At 45.3% G+C, this 19728-nt stretch overlaps 1 protein-coding gene across 1 annotated transcript in view; it reads left to right on the forward strand.

Annotated features, from left to right (window-relative positions):
• PPP1R14C (protein phosphatase 1 regulatory inhibitor subunit 14C) overlaps positions 3970-19728 on the forward strand; it is a 52176-nt gene continuing 36417 nt past the window's right edge. Inside the window, exon 1 of the mRNA XM_021391766.1 lies at positions 3970-4327. Within this exon, the coding sequence (XP_021247441.1) occupies positions 4070-4327 (258 nt within the window). The 5' untranslated portion in view covers positions 3970-4069. The remainder of the gene's footprint in view (positions 4328-19728) is intronic.

Below are 19728 nucleotides of genomic sequence, written 5' to 3' on the forward strand. Positions count from 1 at the left end.
AGATGCAGCTCCATCTTACTTATGTTCACAGAGGTTCCCACATCCACTCTTCAGGAAAGAAACGTGGAGGTGCAAGTGATGCAAGTGTTCCTCTGCCCCTAGTGTTTCCTAATTCATGCGGTCTGCTCCCTACTGACCACAGGCCTCTCACTCTTCATTTCACCCAACACAATGCTCTCATGTGAGATACCTGGACACAATCACATGGAGAAAGCACAATAGTTCAACGGCACTGTGTTTTAGCTTCCCTTCAGTTTTACTGATCAATAACTGGCTTCAGATGGAATGCAGTACCAGGATGCTGATCTAGCCACTGGAAGGTGCTCACCTGTAAATCCTGATCTCTTATGTCCTGAACTCATTTCTCAAGGTAGGTCTGAAACAGAGGCTGGAGGGTTAGGAAGGATTCTTTCTTCCTCTGCCACATTAATGCACATCTTTCTTATGGGTGCAGCCATGTACAGTCCCATCAGGGTACTGGGAAGTATTTGGTAGGAAACTTCCGTGGCTTCTCAGTCCAAGAAGTGCTCTCATAATGCCTCTAGACACTCGGGAGTAAAGCAGAGATTGTGCCCACTCAGGGTTGCGTTGCTCATTCCCAGGATGTTAGCAGATCTAAAAGTTTTTGGTCAACTTTGACTTTCAAACAACCAGATCTTTCTTTCAAATGAAGCAAGATTGTTTCAGGAAACATTCTTGGCAGCGCTTTTTGCCCTGGCTTCCTGAGGAATGCACTTTCTTTACAAGCTGAATGAAAAACCAGTGGTACATAAAGCCGCCTTGTGACAATGCTGGCAGTTCTACCCGTTTCTCATCCACCCACGTTTACAAAGCACTATGCATTATGTTAGAAATGTAATTTCAAAACGATAAACTCTAAGGACTTGCTTTTCCATCTCCAGCATCTCATTTTCTACTTTAAGTGTGCAGTGGAAGCGTCGTTTGAAGAATGGGTGCCAGCTCTCAGACATCTGCAGCGATTATAATATCTTATTAATAATAGCACTGAAAGAGTCTTTCCACTAAGGCTTTCTTGATTCTCACACTGAGAGTCAATAAGAGTGTGCCAGTCATCTGTACACCTGGTATTAACACCACCACCAACTGTACACCCGATACTGGTTACAGCAGGTAATCCAAATCTCAGTATTTTCCATCCAGGTCTAATGCCTCGAGCTACAGGTCCAATGTGGAACACCTCACAGTGCTTTTGGCTCCAGAAAAGATTCTATTATGGCAACACGTTGGCTCCTCTTGCTTTATACCTCACAGAAAAGCATGATCCTTGGTGTCTTTAAAATATCTCGTTTACCTTCTTTCATGTGAATCTGTTTTTTCTCAGAAGACCTTTGAACTGTGGTGAATTCCAGCAACAGTAAAATAAAATTGGCCTATAGAGATGGAAGTGTTTCTGCTTTGAATGGAAAAGTGTCAAGTTTTGTGGTTGAGAACCTCAGGATCAGACTTCCAAGATGACACAAAGAGCTGAAGCCCCAAATTACAGGCTGCTCCAAACAGAAAAAAATTGAAAGGCACCCACTGCCCCCTTTCAAAAACTCCTCTGCATCTTTTTGGTTTCTCTAAGAACAAGCTGTTGAAAATGGTGTTTTCTTACTGTATTTACCCAAGCCCAGATTTATAAGCTGGGCAGTACTGTGCAGCTGCAGCTGCTGTCCGGGATTGCTTGTGCCATGGCTGAGCGAGTCAGAGCTGTGGGATGAGGATCTCTCAGCTTTGCCTGCAGCCTGAGCTCCCAGCGGAGCCTTCTCTGATGCCCAGCTGTGGTTGCTCATCTCTGAAAATCACGCGGTCTCTAAATACACACAAGGAGCTTAACTTTGCGTGCTTTGCCTTGAAGAACTGGCTTTATTTTAGATGTCAATCTGAAAGCTGTCACAGCCTTTAAGACCAATAATGAGATTTTATCTCCTGCCCATATTAGATTATGATCTCTTTAGCAGCACAAGCTGGGTTCCACATAAGTAGCCTGATGAGGCTGAGATTCCTCACGCTGGCCAGCTCAGTAGTGGCATCAAATGGAGAGAGTAGGGGAGGCTGAAAGGCTGCTGCTACCACATGGCCTTGCAGCCATGCAGCAATATAGAATCATAGAATCAGCTAGGTTGGAAAAGACCTACAAGATCACCTAGTCCAACCATCCACCTACCACCAATAACCCCACTAAACCATGTCTCCCAACGCTATATCTAAACGTTTCTTGAACACCTCCAGGGACGGTGACGCAACCACCTCCCTGGGCAGCCCGTTCCAGCACCTGACCACTCTTTCAGAAAAGTAGTATTTCCTAATGTCCAGCCTAAATCTCCCCTGGCGCAACTTGAAGCCATTCCCCCTCGTCCTGTCACTAGTTACAAGAGAGAAGAGGCTGACCCCCAGCTCACTACAACCTCCCTTCAGGTAGTTATAGAGAGCAATAAGGTCCCCCCTAAGCCTCCTCTTCTCCAGACTGAACAATCCCAGCTCCCTCAGCCGCTCCTCATAAGGCCTGTGCTCCAGACCCCTCACCAGCTTCATCGCCCTCCTCTGAACACGCTCCAGAAAAAAACAATGTGGGGCAATATGGATTTGCCTGGGACAGGCTGGGGGCTCCAGGGCTGGATGCAGTATCAAAGTCCCATCTGGAATACTGTGCTCAGGCCCAGGTTCCCCAGAATAAGAAAGCCAAGTAGCTGTTGGAGCAGGTCCAGAGAAGGGTCACTATGATGATCAGAGGGCTGGAGCTCCTCTCCTATGAAGAAAGGCTGAGTGAGCTGGGCTTGTTTAGCTTGGAGAAGAAAAGCCTCTGGGGAGACCTCACTGTGGCCTTCCAGTACTTGAGCGAAGCTTACAAGCAGGAGGAGGACTGGCTATTTACATGGTCTGATAGTGATAGGACAAGGGGGAATTGCTTTAAACCAAAAGAGGGGAGATTTAGGTTAGATGTTAGGTGGAAATTCTTTACTCGGAGGGTGGTGAGGCCCTGGCACAGGTTGCCCAGAGAAGCTGTGTGTGCCTCATCCCTGGAGTTGTTCAGGGTCAGGTCAGATGGGGCCCTGGGCAGCCTGAGCTGGTGGGTAGCAGCCCTGCCCACTGCAGAGGGGATAGAACTGCATGGGCTTTAAGGTCCCTTCCAGTCCAAGCCATTCTGTGATTCTATAATTCTGTGACGTGCCTGGGGGTTACAGCTGGTGACTTTTTGCCCTGTGCTGCCTTCACACCCTCACCAGGCTGTGCTCTGTGAGTGCCAGACATGCTCCCCACGGCCATGTAGAGTGGCAAGGCACTGGATGCTTTCAATCCCATATCTGCATGGGCGGGGAGCTGGCTCCTGTCCCTTGTTGCAGCTGTTTGCTGTCGGGTCTGGCCTGGGGCCCCTAAGCAGAGCCTGCCTTAGGTCAGCTGCTCACTTGTAAGCTTGCGAAATATGCGCACAGGTGTCTTTCAGCGCGTCATGGGCCATCGTGGCTTCACTCCGTGCCTCCTCAGATACTCGGAGCTGCCACGCTAAATAAAACACTGCTGCTGAATGGTGCCTTCACACTGATGCTAAATGGTGGCTTTTAGAACGCCAGCCATCTTCCGATGGCTAATTGTTACAGGAACTGCTGAGAGCTCGCAATATTTGCTTTCTATTTGGGTTCACTGCCCTGAAATCATTCAACCCTCCCCCCGCCCCCCCGAGCTCCCCCGAGCCCCCATGCTCTGAAGAGCAGAAAACGATCGCGTGCGGATAGGCGATACCGACAACCGCAGTGCGCACGGCGGGGCAGCACAAACATTTCCTCGGAACAAAACCCCCGAAAGCCCACGGCCCCCACTCCGGGGCCAGCAGCGGGCAACCCGGCAGCCGGGGGGGCGGACCGTGCCGCTTCCACCCCGCCCGTGCGGCCGCTTCGCGGCGCTGCTGTCCCCGCCCCGCGCTGGCACATCCCTCCCCGCGGCGGGGCCGGCCGAGCCGCCGTGCCATGCCAGCCTTTAAACGGCAGGTGCGGGGGAGCCAGCCAGACGCAGCAGCGGCGGATCGGCGGTAGCGGCGGGCGCCTTGCGGCTCGGAGCGGCGGAGCGTAGCATGTCGGTGGCGACCGGGGCCAGTGAGGCGGCGGCGGCGGGCGGCGGCGGCGGCGGGGGCCGCGTCTTCTTCCAGAGCCCCCGCGGCGGCGGAGGCTCGGGGCGGGAGGACGCGGTGTCGGCGGCGGCGGTGCAGGTCCAGCAGCGGCGTCACCAACAGGGCAAAGTGACGGTGAAATACGATCGGAAGGAGCTGCGGAAGCGGCTGGTGCTGGAGGAGTGGATCGTGGAGCAGCTGGGGCAGCTCTACGGCTGCCAGGTGCGGGGACGCGGCGCGGGTTGCTCGGCGCGGATGCCGCAGAGCCCCCGCCCGCCGCGGGCACCGGGACCTCCCGCCGCCGCCTCCGGGCGGCGTCCTCGGCGCGGAGCCCCGTCCCGCAGAAGGGTGCCCCGGGGGCGGCTGCGGCGGTGGGGGGAGCGGGGAGGAAGGGGTCGTGCGGGGGCGGCCGGCGGCGCTCGGTGCCCTGCCCTGTCCTCGCCCTCAGCAGTGGCGGGCGCTGCCGGTGGGCTTCGGTGAGCAGAGGGAAGGAAGGAAGGAAGGAAGGTCGTGAGCGGGAGGACTGCGAGCGCCGATGTGGCCGTACTCGTCGTATTTAAGTCGTGAACGTCCACGCTGTCTTTGAGTGTTCTTCTGTAGAGGGTGTATGCACGGGAGGGCTTTCAAGATTATTCAGAGGCGTAATAACCGTTGTAAGTAAAGGAGCTTTGTCAAAGCTTCACTGGAAATGTAGCCCTACTCCCCAAGGCATGCTGTTTCCCCCCCCCTGCTCTCGGACCCCAGTGCTTACTATTATTGAGGCTCAGAACGTTCATTCTGAGCTGAGACTCGCTCATGCCTTTCCCACCAGTAGGGTCTAATTGACCTTCCTTAGCGACAGAGTGAGATTTGTTGCAGCTCAATGTGAGCTTCGCAGCTCACATCCCCAGGGCAGGCATCTTGCCTCTGGGCTCGAGGTGAGCCTGGGTGAGGCAGGGGAGAGCCTGGCAGCCCTGAGGTGTGGAAGTGACTGAGCCTTGATAGCCAGCATGTACGTCATACAAAGAAGCTCCCTTTCATCTCCAAACCAGTTTATCAGCAAATTTGTCAGAAGCACTTGCCTTCATCAAAAACGTGCATCAAAAAAGTGACAAGTTAAACCTTCTTAACTATTTGCATCCGTGAACCAAGAGAAGGAAAGATATAAATGGAAACTGGTTAAAAATGAGCAGCTGTTATTTGTCGTCTTGGTGTGAATTGCCTTTGCAGCCGTGCAACCTGTAGGCCGTGAGGACTTCTTTGAGGTCAGAAGTACTTACATCTGTTTGCAGCTGGTGAATTAGTGTCTGCATGTGATGATGTGGTCAGTAGCTGGCTTGCTGCATCTCTTGCCTCTGGTTTGACTCACATTGCTCAAAACACAAAGCCTGTTTGGGCAGTGTGCTGCGTGCTTTTCACACGTGGGTTTAGTTCTTCACAAAAAAGGGTGTCATGCTGGACTAAGCCAAGGTCTGGAGGAGCTATTGCTGCTCTTTACAGCGTTAAAATAACCGACTTGTTGCGTACAAAAACCTGAGGAGTACATCTTTGAGTTCTTCCTTGCTGTCAGTGTTACCTCCAACTGAAATAGGAGGGCTCCCCAATAAGGTGGAAACCATATGTGATTGCTTAAAATTAATTTTATTATTTTTATAATTCCCTTTCTATTGTGTCTTTTATGTGGGGAAAAATGGTTTGACACAACAGGTGAAAATGTTTATAGCTTTGAAGACTGAGGGCAAAATGTGTAGGTCTTCTGTTCTTTGCTGTCACGTTGGAACTCTGACCTGTGTCAGCAATGATGGCAGTATGAAAAGGTCAAGCAGTTAATATGCTGTCAAAATAAAGCTGAAGATGTGTGATGAATAGAGTGAATAAAGGCAACTTAATGGAAGACGCATTGTTGGAATCTGCCTGATTTACTTCTAGGCTTACAGATGTAACTCTCATGCTGAAACCTTATCGCCTATGTGGAGTTGATAACTGTCTATCTGCAAATTGGAAGGCAGTGTGGGAATCGCACCTTCTGTGAAGGATCTGCCACGACTTCCTTGCTGTGATGGCACTTCAGTTCTGAAATAACCTCAAATCTTCAAGAGTGTCAGAAATAGCCATAAAATTGCTAATCCTGGGACAGCTAACGAGTGTCGGTATTTCGTCTCTATCCTGGTCGGGAGCTGTGTTTCTCAGGAGTGATGTGCTCCATTGCTGGGAAGAACAGAAATAAGAAAGCAGAGGGTACCTGCAGGGCAGCACACTGCAAGTCTGCAGGGGACCCAAGTGTCTGTTTGTGGGACTGAATAAACGTAGTGCCAACCCACTGTTTGCCATTTAAATAATATTTTCTGCTGAATTATGCCAAGATTTATTGGTAAATAGACACTTACTGAAAGACTCCCTTTACTCAAATCTGGACATGTATTCACAGTCTCCGAAGTACTTGCAAATTACATCAGCTATATGCTTTGTGAGCATGTCTTGGCTGGGTGACAAAGTTTAGTTGGCAATTAAGGAGATAGGTTTGTTTATGTGCTTTTTCAAATGAATCTTGGTTTTAACTGGTATAATTTTTAAAATTAGATGCCAAATTGGGTAATGGAGCTTGTGGAATGTTGTTTAGAAGGAGCTCTTTGAGGTGATTTTTGATGGTGGCCACAGATCCAAATACCAGCCATAGGTAAGGCTGCTTCTACATGAAGCAGATTCTGGGGGGTAGGGACCAATCTGAGTGGTGAAGGGTTACCGTGGCAGTAAACTTCAGTGGGACCAGAGTCTCTGCAGTAGGATTCATTGGGCACTAGCGCCTGCCAGCCTAGCATACTAAGGATAAATGCTTCAGGTGGATATCAGTCTGGCCGTTTGCTCTTGGAGCTACTGTCATTTTTTATTTTTTTTTTAAATTGTAGCCCATTCGTTTTGGTTTATGTGATGAGGATGCAGTCTCAAATTAGTGCATTAAAAGTGCAGTGCTTTAATCACAGGGCTTGAACTGACTTCAGTGTCAATCTTTACTAGGCATCTTGTTTCTAAAAATAGTTTCTCCAGATGCTTTGTGTTTTTGGCTAAACTCATTGGTTAAGAATTGCTAAATAATGCTGCACAGAACAACTTTCACAATTGCCATTCATTCCGTAATGATTTGCAACTTGTATGTCAGCACGTAAGTGATGACAGCCTAGTTTTCCTGATGTAGGATCTACCTTGTGTGCACCAACCAAGCTTGTATGACTTTAAATATAGAATAAAAGCAAATAGATTTGTCCCCAGAAACCATTCAGATTTTCAAGTACATCACTATGCCCAGTGGCACTGTCTACCCATGAGTACAGCATTTGCTGTAGATGGCAGAATGCTGATGGAATAAGAGCACGGAGGACATATAGATTTTATACGACATTAATAAACAATGAAGAAAGGTTTTGCTGACCTATGGTTTGTTGCTAAGTATTTTTTAATGTAGAGATGTACAAATCAAATGAGCCCTTAGATTTTGGATGCTAGAAGTTGAAGGTAAACATTCCTTTTAATATGAGCTGCTGCTGAGTGTATTGGATAATCAATTGTTTTATTAGAGTAGTCTAATCATGTATGGCTACCAGTGCTTAGTGTAGGCTATAATCTTAATCTGGAAGTAACAGGGAATTATGTTCCAATTTACACCCTTTCCATTCCAGGGCAGCATGCACTTATGGAATTCTCTGTTTAAAAATTCAAGAAGAAACGACAACTGGGAAGGCTGCCCTCAAAAGCCCCTTAAGCACTTTATTTCAGAGCACAGAGCTGTGCCAGGGATTGTCGTTGCATAGGATTCTTTTCCACTCCCTGATACGTGGGTGCTGCAAGGATGTGAATGGCTTAAAGCCCTCAACTGGGTGAGGGATTTCATGTTGGCAGGGCCAATCACTGCAGCCATTATTTAAAAATAAAAAGGTATTGGTGGGAGTGGGAGAAAAGGGAGCCATTTAACCCAATCCTGCATGGGCTCTTCAATATCTTTTTTGATGATCTCTATTGATGATCTCTATTGATGACCTCTTCAATATCTTTATTGATGACCTGGATGAGGGCATTGAGAGCACCCTCAGTAAGTTTGCAGATGACACCAAGCTGGCAGGAAGTGTTGATCTGCCTGAGGGTAGAGAGGCCCTACAGAGAGATCTGGACAGGCTGGATCTCTGGGCTGAAGCCAACAGGATGAGGTTCAACAAGACCAAGTGCCGGGTCCTGCACTTCGACCGCAACAACCCCAGGCAACGCTACAGGCTTGGGGCAGAGTGGCTGGAAAGTTGTATGGAGGAAACGGACCTAGGGGTATTAGTCGACGCTCGGCTGAGCATGAGCCAGCAGTGTGCCCAGGTGGCCAAGAAGGCCAATGGCATCCTGGCTTGTATCAGAAATAGTGTTGCCAGCAGGAGTAGGGAAGTCATTCTCCCTCTGTACTCAGCCCTAGTGAGGCCCCACCTCGAGTACTGTGTCCAGTTTTGGGCCCCTCACTGCAAGAAAGACATTGAGGCCCTGGAGCATGTTCAGAGGAGGGCGATGAAGCTGGTGAGGGGTCTGGAGCACAGGCCTTATGAGGAGCGGCTGAGGGAGCTGGGATTGTTCAGTCTGGAGAAGAGGAGGCTTAGGGGGGACCTTATTGCTCTCTATAACTACCTGAAGGGAGGTTGTAGTGAGCTGGGGGTCAGCCTCTTCTCTCTTGTAACTAGTGACAGGACGAGGGGGAATGGCTTCAAGTTGCGCCAGGGGAGATTTAGGCTGGACATTAGGAAATACTACTTTTCTGAAAGAGTGGTCAGGCGCTGGAACGGGCTGCCCAGGGAGGTGGTTGCGTCACCGTCCCTGGAGGTGTTCAAGAAACGTTTAGATATAGCGTTGGGAGACATGGTTTAGTGGGGTTATTGGTGGTAGGTGGATGGTTGGACTAGGTGATCTTGTAGGTCTTTTCCAACCTAGCTGATTCTATGATTCTATGACTGATGTTCCTTCCTCTGGGCTCTCTGTCCATCTTCTTCATGGAGCTGCTGGGATATGCTCACAGAAGCAGCTTGTCCCCAGTGTAGTGTCGAGTCTGCCAGTCTGTACATGCTTGACTTTAAACTGGTACTAGATGGGAGAAAACAAGAGGAAGGCCCTTATTTAGGCTGGAGGGGTGAATCACAAAAGTGAGAACTCCCTGGCGCTCCCTTTCCTTTCCTGCCACACACATCTTTTGGCTGCAGTGGTAAAGCTGATGGTGAGCTGTCAATGTTAAGGAAGGGTTGCAGGAAAGGCATGCACTCTGCCTCTTGTCAGGCTTTCTGGAAAGGATGGATTTTTGCAAGATGGACTCTAGACATTTAACCTTACCTTTGAACAAATTAGCTGCCTTGACTATTCCCAAAATACTTTTTCAATACTGAATCAAGTTACAGACTGAGTATTGATGGTCTTCCAAGAGCAGTGCTGCTTATGCAGAACAGTGAGATGCTGTCCAGGGTATCAATTCCTGTGTGTTTACATCCATACAGGCATTTTGTGACCCGATGGGCTCTGTTGCAGCTGTTTCTCTCCAAGATGCTTAGGACTGTCTCCATATGGGCTACCAACCTTCTGTGTGGCATGGACTGCCTTCTGCAGCCTGTTCCTAGCAGCCAGTGGCCCTGCACAGTCCTGTGCAGCTGAGGCAGTCACCAGAGTTGCTGGTGGTCTCATTTGCTCTGGGTTTGGAAGAATGCAGAGTATAAGGGACAAATACTTTCTTTTTATCCTCTAAAAAGGCACACCAGTATTTCCAAAACAGCGTGCTCAGCATGCTACTGAGGCTGCTGTTTATTTGTGTGGATGTGATGGTATGATTGGGTGCTACTTATTCCTCGGGCTACTGTGAGGTAATGTTTGAAATTTATGACTCGTTTCTTACAGAGGTGTTTGTAAGGAAATCTACCGAATGAAACACTCCAGTCACTAACTTGCTGACTGGCTCTTTGAATAGACTTCCTCTGACTTGGACAAAGGCCTTGCAAATGGTAACTGTGTGTGAACTCACTTCCAAAGGGATCACAAGTGGAAAGAGACTGAGAATTAGAGAAAAGAAGACTTGTTACCGGCAGGCTTCTTTTCAAGGAACAAGTGTAATGAAAGATTCCTTTCTTTAGGAAAATGAGTATGACAGTTTAGATGCATTGGAGTAAAGTGTTTAGAGATTCATCGCATTGCTTAAATTTCTAGTTATTTCTTTTGGATGCTTATTACTGGTGTCAGGTCTCCATGGCATGAACCATGGAAGAGTCTTGAGGACAGAGACCGTGCTCAGCAGCCAGAGCAGGGCAAAGGTTGCTATTATCAGAGACCTGCAAAGAACGCGGCAACACTGTCATAGCAGAAACTTCTCAAGTTTAGCAGTTAGGGAGAGGTATTTGAAGAGTCCCAAGAGTGGAAAATAGGAAGCCCCAAATGGCTTATAACATGCTCGAAGCTGTAAAGCAGCTTTGTAAAATGCATGCTGCCTTCAGAGAGGGTGGAATTAAGTACCTGTTAAGGTACCAGCCACTTGCTGGCAGCGAGGCCTGAGCCTTTCGTCACCAAGAGTGCTGCTTAAGGTCTATTCTTAGGTTCTGAAGACCCTAATCTAGTAGGAAAAGTACCACCATTCAGCTGCCTTCATCCTTTTAAAATGCAAAATCTAACATTACATCTCAAGGAGTCCAGGAAAATTATTTTTTTCAGACAACTTGAACTTTGTATAGTCTGAATGTCATGGTTCATTCTTTAAGTAGCAGCAACATTTGTGGTTGCTAATTTAGAAGCTTTACAACACAAATCTTCAGCTTCTGTCAGCTATTCCATATCAAATCTTGTTCTTTCCCTCTTCATTCAAGATTGAACTGGTCTCTTTGCTGGAGGTGTGGGTGTGATTGCTTTATGATGAAGCAAAGAAATAACTGATTGCTTACATCACCTTTCATAATTGTGCTTCTTATAAAAAGTATCTTCCAACCGTTGTGGCTACAAAGACTCTTCTGCCTTTAGGCAAATCACTTTACGTAGTCAGTTCTTGATTATCCAGGATGATGAGTGAGTGAAGAGAAAATGGATTAAATGTGGATTAAAATAAACACAACAAAAACAGCTGTAAACTTCTACAACTCATGCACTGAACAAGCAACTGAAGCAGAAAGAGGAGAATTGTTGTCCTACCCTTTTCTCCTGCTCAAGTTTGTCACACAAACTCAACCTGTGTTGCTTTTGGACTTGAGTCTAGCATGGATGTGCCTGTGCTTGCAGCACAATTAAACTATGACACGGATGCTTTATTCCCCAGGTAGCTAGGAGCTGGCTACATTGAGCTTTGTTTGCAGGACACTGGACAGAGTTGTACCCCTGTGGTCCAGCAGGGCAGAATAGTGTCTCTCCTGTTATTCTCAGGGCTTTGCATTAGCTGACCTGAGCTGTGCTACAGAACCAAGTGCCTGAAACAAAAATAGCCCTGTTTAAATGAGGAAAATATGCATTTCACGGAGCATCTGCCTCCTGTTAAAAGGCATAGTGAATGCTTCTAAGTCGGTGTCGTAACTACGTTAAAAGATGTTCTACTTGAAATAGAACTTAATTTCACAAGTAGTGTGGTAGTTGGGGTTGTCATATGACTTAACTAATTCCCCAGTGGTCCATGCTTTGCAGTGTCTGAACTCCTGATAGATTAGGATATGTCCATCCACTTGAAAAGGCACGGTGCTTGGCACCGGATCCAACCAGTTTTGTGCATTTTTGTAGTGCATGCTACCATATGTAATCTTTGTGAAACAGTTCTCTCAGAGTGCAGAAAATGCTCATGACAAAACATGCTGTCCACCTCTAGCCTACTTCAGTCTGAGTTATGGTCACCTCGTCTCGTGTCGCCACAGGTGATAAAGCAGCAGCAGTATCAATCCATTCTTCCAGCAGCCTTGCATCTTGCCTGAAGAAGTCCTAGTTCTCATTTTTTCCCTTCCCTTTTAATTTTCTTTCCCTCCATCTAACTCCAGAAACTTCTCTTTGACAGCACAAATTGAGTAGGTTACACATGGCCATCCATCTGTGTCACTGCAGCTTTTGGCGGCCTGTCATAAAGCATTGTGACACGTGGAATTATCCAAGTCAAGATTTCCAGAAGTTAATAACTTTGGAGAAGGCGAGGACAAAAATCTTAATTGGATGCAGTCCATGCAGCGGCAATATGACTGCATTTCAAAGGTAGATCAAATTTAGCATGTTAAAGATCTTCTTGGAATGAAGACCCGTTTGGGCAGAGGTGCACACTGAAACAAATCAAATCGTCTTTGAAGTGATAAGTGTTTAATTCTGAGGCTCGCATTTGAACAGCAGAGCTGTTACCTCTTTTCCCCCTAAGGAGCATGGTATCTATTCTAGGAACCAGTTCAACACAATATCTTAAACGGTTTTTGGGGAACGCACTGATCGCAGACCTGGAAGGCATCTTGCATCTTTTTAATACATGAGATGTTAATCAGTAGTACAGATCTTGTCAATCTGAACCTAGAGAAAAAAATATGTGTACTATAGAGCTTTAATTATTATTATGTTGATAGCTTAATTAATTCAGTGTAATATGGTTCTGCATGTGGAGCAAATCTAGCACAAAGACAGCATTAATTTAAAGAGGCATAATAGCAAGCGTCTAAGTGGTTGGTTTGTGCACTGAGTGATACATCTTTTGGATGGAGAATGGTTCTGAGTGTGATGCTAGCAAGGGGATCACACACGTCATGCCTGTGTGTTGGACATCACAAATGCAAGTGACGGCACGATGAATGCCTAATGAAAATCCTCATATCGCACTGTCTTAATAGGATTGCTTTCTAGAAGATAGAATTGGGAAGGATCTCCTAGGTCACAGAGCCTGCTTTCTCATTTGCAAATAAGCTCTTTGCATTTGATATAATTTTTTAATGGAGCAACTCAGTTATATGATGTTTCTTTCAAATTATTTTGTGGGATTAAGTATGCCTTTTACACCTGTAAAGAATTAGGCTTTCTCTCACTTCTTTCATGAATTACAAAAAGACAGAGACAAAAGACCTGTGCTTGCTTGGGATGGTCTTGCCTGGACTCTCACTCTGGGATGAAGTTTAAATGGATTGTAAATGCATTTTATCATCTGTCCTTATGCTGAATGTCATCAGGGTCAAGTGATGGTCACAGCAGAGAGACAGAAGTATTGAGGCAGTGACTCTGCTGTAGGTCACTTGTTACCTTACAACAGAAGTCTGTAGACTTCAGGAAAAGTGTACTGACTAATATTTTATGGAATTAATTTAGCAATACGTGGGAAATACATGATGTTGACTGCTCAAGATCCTAACTGATTTTAGCACTTGAATGGTATCTTCTTTGAAGTAGATATATAAATTAACTCTAGTGTAGCACAAATGATTTGTTCTGCTTAGGTGACTGATATGTAACAATCTGATACATTTATATTGGTTGCTCCAAAGGTAATTCCTCCTGGAAACTATGAGATACAAAGAGCACAGTAATGCTATTTGACAGAGCAAATTCTCAGCTAGAAAACATTTTTTTCAACACAATCACCACCAGGAGCTGTGCATTTTGACCAGTGATGAACAGGAGCCTGCATATCTTGCTTGTGATCATCTGCACCAGTGGAGGTGACCCACTGTCACTACTGCTGAAATGCTCCACCCACTGCCTCTGTGCTCACATCTGCTGTTTGGCCTCCAGAAGCATTCAGCAAGCATTGATGAATGTCAATAGATGCCAATTTTTCTGTGAGGAGCAATTTAGTGACACACCTTTGCTTCACATGCTCTTCATGTCAGATGCCATTTTGTCAGATGCCATTTTGTCAGATGCCATTTTGTCAGATGCCATTTTGTCAGATGCCATTTTGTCAGATGCCATTTTGTCAGACTGCCCCTCTGCTGCCATCTGTCACTCAGCCTCAAAATGTAATGGAATATAGGTGGGAAGATTCAGTCTCCACTGCCATACCACCAACATCCACCTCTTACACCATGGGCCAACATAGTAAAACAGAAGGCATTGCTTTCAGAGTAGCCCTCATACTTTAAACACAAAGGATGCCTTGAACTTTTGCAATTCATTGCTTTTCATTTTGAAAGATAATACCCGAAGCACGTATTGCGCTTTATGTCAGAAAAGAATAAATGGAGTAAATTCTTGAGGCTTCTTTGTTTTACAGTGCTGCTGGTAGGTAATCAAGCTTTTTTAGACTTTTTGTGAAACTGCCTATTTTGGTTTCAGGTGCACTGATGCAAAGCTGTTTAGTCTTCTTTACAAGAAAACTGACAGAACTTACTGAATTTGGATTGTGGTTGAATTCCTCCTCTTCATATTGAAAACTCTCATATTGAACTCATACTGAATCCTCTTTGAGTGCAGAAGCTAATATGGGGAATTGCTGGTGGGAAGTTGCTCACCGGCTGCCAGAAACAGCTCTTACTGAAGCTGTCACTGCAGTCCTAGTTAGAACACTGAGCTGAATGGACTAGGAGTTGACTTGCTTGTAGGTATCCAACTGCTATTTGTTTATCAAGAGCAAACTCATACTGTGAAGATTTTCTATGGCACCTTGAAGTAATTCTGATCAACAAATATACTTAAATGAGAAAGCAAGGTCCTCCTGCACTTTGTAATCTAATGGCTGCCTTATCTCGGGTTGCCTCCAGTGGACTCTTCTAGGACTACTTGCATAAAAGAAAAACACCTAAATGACCTCTCTCCTTTGCCCCCCTTTTCATTTGGTCTCTGAACACATCTTCCTGTTTGTTTCTTTTAAGTTCCTGTCAGATTTCACTTAAAGCATTTATGTAATTACTACATTTTTAGCTCTCACCTTGCATATAGCAAGCAGAAGAAGGCAGGGATGTGCACCAAAATGCATTTTGGGGAGCTGACAATTGGAAGGAACAATGGAATGACACTATGGCCTCACACAGTCTTTGCTTCCTTCTCCAGGGGACTGTTGTCCTTGGTGGAATGGTCACAGCAGATTTCTCCACTCCCTGGATCTGAAGCGGTTTAGCAAATTCATTTTAAAAAATCCTTAGGCGATGCTCTATCATTGGCAGTCTGGGGACTTGCCCAGGGAGTTAACTGTTGTCTCTGGCCCCTGGGGAAGAGGAGTGCCAGCTCTGGAGCGTGTTAGAACTCCTGCTGATGTCTCTTGACAGTGGTGGACTAGAGCCAAAATACATCAACTGCAAGTCCCTGGTTTGCCTACTGCTCAAAACTGGTATCTGGGAGGAGGCAGACCAGTCATCACAGTGCACGGTATACTGCTACACCACCACTTGAAGGAATGATTTGCTAGAGAGGATGGAAATCTATCCAGATTTCTTACTATCCAAATTTCTGCAACAAGAAGTTGCTTCTGGATTCTTCAGAGTGTGAGTGTACTTGTTTTGATGCCACTGGATAAAACAGTTTTCCCCCACAGAAGACAGGTTTCTTGTTTCCCTTGTCAAATCTGATGTGACCTAATACTTTGGACTGAAGAAATGTTGGCACTGGAAAACTGTTATTCCAACCAATAATGCTTTAATTCTCTGGTTAGACAAAAATCATGGAATTACAGAATCACAGAATGTCTTGGAAGGGACCTGAAAGGGTTGTGTCAAATACCCAATACACCCATGCAGTATGACTTTTGTGGTAGAAGGCACTTTGTACACAGCTTCTCAGCATAAAGAAAATGAGGACGGGGGACTAACGTGAATTGGGCAGGACTGCTGAAGCTCAGGTGAGGAGGACCATTTAGAGGCCTCTTTATCTCACATGCTCTTTCCCTGTGTTCTCTCCAGCGTTCTGATGGAGTAATTAATCCTTGAAGTGTCCCAAGAGGCAAACCTTAATTGCACTGCCTTAACCTAAATCCTCAGAGCACGAAAGACCTGCTGTTGACCCTGTTTGGTTGAAATGTTTTCTTGAACTCTGTTCCTTGGGTCGTTTTCACCTTCTCTCTTAAAAGAAAGCAGTCAGTCTGTCAAATTTGACCTAGCATGGTCCTAGGTTGCCAGGCATCCTGCTAGGAGAGCAGGTCTTGACTGAAGGAGAAAGCTGCTGGTCAATCTCAGGGCTTCTTTGAAGCGCGAGGTCGATGCTTAGGAACTTCAGCTACTTCTGTATGAACTTTATTCCCTTCTGAAAGGGAGACAGATCTTTATGTAGGCTAGAAGAGCAGTTCCAAACACTGTGTGCGGTTTCCAAGTAAAGCCTTATTTGTGCAAAAATGCAAGGATGAGGTGTGGTAACCTTGTAGAAAACTGTAGAAAATGCTTTGCATGCTCCTCCAGTGTTGTCCAGCTGTGGATCTCAAGGGCCATTCATACTTTGCTTCCGTGTAGCACAGCTTGCTCTTACAAACACTTTTTTTCCTAGATGAGAAGTCCTCTCTTCAGCTTCTCTGGTTCACCATTACCCTCTGTGTGGTGCAGCAGCACAATATGGGCTTAGCTGACTTCTCCCTATTGCTTTCTTCCCATATGCAGAATTATGCACAAACTGCAGGGAAGAAGTCAATTGGGCTTCCATTACTCTGAGGTGAATACAGGTGTGCTACTGTGGATAAGGCAGTGAGAGGGATATCCTGTGATACCTGTGTGGAAAATCATTCCACTGGCATAATCCTCAAAGTGCCACCATTTAGAAGGCTCTTGATGGCTTAACTTACTGCACTGCTCCAGGGTGGCTGTGTAAAAGTGATTTGGAGTACAACGTGTATTTGCTAATACCAAACTATTTCTGCCTTGTGTGAAAGTGCATGAGGATAAAAAACATGACGTGTCTTCCCTATCTGCTTTGGAGTGTTTTGTTTAACAGAAGTGACAATGATGCATAGACTTAGCATGTCCTATTTTTAAATCAAGAACACAAGGCATTTGCTTTGGAGACAGCTCTTGATTTTTAATGAATGTTTTGCTAGATCAGATCCGTGTCATGGGTATGGTTAGAAAGTGCTGAATGCTTCCCTCTTACCCTGCTCAGTGTAGTTTGTGATCAATGCCTCTTCTTCATTTAGCAATTTCACACATTAGTGATTCCTTTAGACTTCTTTACAGATGCACGAATTAGACAACAATTTCTTAACCAGCATGTTACGGATTTTTTTTTTAGTAAGTTGAGGTTGTTTTGACAGTTCACTTATGAAAACAGTAAAATACCAGTGTTAGTTCTCAAGAAGGCTAAGTGGAGTCTAAGCCTTTCCATGACTGGTTGTCAGTTCTTTCTCTATGCTTACTAATGACACTGCAGCTGCAGAGTGCAAGATTCTTTATTTTCTCTGCATAGCTGTCTTGGTTTCAGCTGGGTTAAACCACAACAGTAATGAACAGAGTTTCCTTTTATTTTTGTATTTTAAACTTATGCCTGAATAGAGTACTTGATAGTACTGTGTTATTACAGGCAGTTCTTTTTGTGGGAGTGAAGAGGTATTTTGGCATCATAAAATTATAAGAAATTTTCTTATAATCACATCTTCTCACCAATTGATTTTATTTGGCATTGTGATAAAGATGATAGGGAGCTACAGTCATCGTGACAGAGGATTGACTTTCATTGCTAGAATTATGGGCACCATGGGTTGTGGAGTTCTCAAAATTCAGAATGTTATGGCATTTGGTCTTGTATTTCTTATGGTACTTGTTTTTCATAATTTAGTGGCAATGATGTGAATCCCAGCTAACCTGCTGCTCCTTGTTGTGTCTTGCCCACACCTCCACCTGCTGGCTACATCCCTGCTTTTACTGCCCGTGGCTGTGGGGTAATTTTCCCCACTTAGAATGCATACCACAAGGGCCTATCTGCCTTGAGAACTGCTCTGAAATTTAAGTGCTTAAGTGAATGGAGTGCTTGGGAACTCTTTTGGGAACCCTTGTCCTAGAAAGTGAAAATGCTGCAGTTGTTGATAGGGCTGGGAGAAGATGGGAGATTTTCTCTCTCTTTTTTCTACCTATTTCTCCACTGCAGTGTCTGCAAGCACGTCTATCAATAGGAGAGAGAAAATACTCCTCATTCCTCAAGGTCTTGCTTCTGTACATCTCTGTAGTAAGCAGTGGAAGGATATCTGCTGCCCTTGATCAAACTGTTGGCTTATCAAGGCCATGAGAAAATGGGAAGCTGAGTGGGCCTGGGGAGGTAAAGGTAAGGTAGAGGTGGTGGAATAAATATAGAAGCCTATGGCAGACTGCCTGCCTTCTCCATGTTTTTCCGTGTTATTTCTTTCCCTACTGAGTACTTCTAGTCCAGGTATGTGGGTAGATGTCTGCTTGCATAAACTCTGCTGGTTTGCTTCTGGCAAGTAGGACAGTCAGTAAAAAGTGCTAATTTGATTTCATTTTTAAAAAAAGTACTTTTTTAGCAGGTTTCTGATCCACCTTTTCCTATTCTATCTTTCTCTTTTTTTTTGATTGGCTTCAAACACTCAAAGCAATGTTCATGCTGTAGGTGTAGAGGAAGAGGGAACACCTGAAGTCAGGGATTGTAGGAACAATGAGGTTGACAGTGGCTGTTTTAAGTTTGCTTCTCTTGCTCTAGAGGTTGCTTTTGAGACAAGTGGGTACTGGAATTTTGTATTTTAGGAGAACTTGTTTGAATAAAGTTTAAAGCAATGCCAATATTGGAGAATCTAAAATAACAGTGGGAATAGATTAGAGGGAGAGATAACATGATCACTCAACAGCTGCTGGCATTTTTGCGGTTAAATCTACCTTGGAAGGCATGATGTGCCCAATTGCTTCTAGAAAATTTGTCCAGTGTTTTTGGTAACTTCTTTTGCGGAGGGTCTGGGCAGGTGTCTTTGGGGACACTTGTGCAGTTGCCAACTTGCTCTAATCTTACCACTGATGGGTGAAGTGGTCTGGGCTGACAGATGTTCAGTAAGATAAATTGCTGCTGGTGTTTCATGGAACAGCAAATACCAGGTCCAAATGTCTGAGTTACAAGTTGTAAAAACTAAGTAATGGACAGTTATGAGCTGATTTTCTGCACTCTTTGCTTCTGAGAGGAATGTTATGAGGCGAATTTTTTAATAGAAGCAATTTTCCACTTGCTGAGCCTAGCTTAAGACTTGTTTAATCTTAGTACTTCAGCTATGGTACAAACAGTTAGTGTTAGAATGTAGTGGTCCTTCAACATTAGTCTCAAAGTGACCTGTTCGCTGCCATGTTACAGCATATGCTTTCATTCCAGACTATCACCATTTTCTCATTCTTTCAACTTTTTAAAAACCTTTATAAGAAGGCAGAACCTGAACTATACTTGCAATTATTTCCACAGTGCTGAACAGGGATGTACTTCTGAAATGCAGATTGGCTTTCTGTGCCTTGAAAAAGCAGCTTTTTTTTCCCCTTCTGATTTTCACAGCTGCAGTGTTAGGCATAAAAGCAATGAAGCAAGAGTGTGTCTGACTGTCTTCCTACGCTGGCCAGTCTTTCATGGTGACTCCAACTCTGGGTTTCTGCTTTTCTGCTTTGCAATTGGTCAGTTGCAAAATCGATGTCAAGAAAGTTGCATTAAAAGTTTGTTGGGGAATTTCTTGCCCCAAAAAGACAAAAGTACACAGACAAGGCAAAATGAGGGAAGCCATCTGTGCGTTAAGGAAGTCTGACTAGCAGCGTGGAAGA

This window comes from Numida meleagris, chromosome 3, assembly GCF_002078875.1.
Source record: "Numida meleagris isolate 19003 breed g44 Domestic line chromosome 3, NumMel1.0, whole genome shotgun sequence".
Taxonomy (NCBI): Eukaryota; Metazoa; Chordata; class Aves; order Galliformes; family Numididae; genus Numida; species Numida meleagris.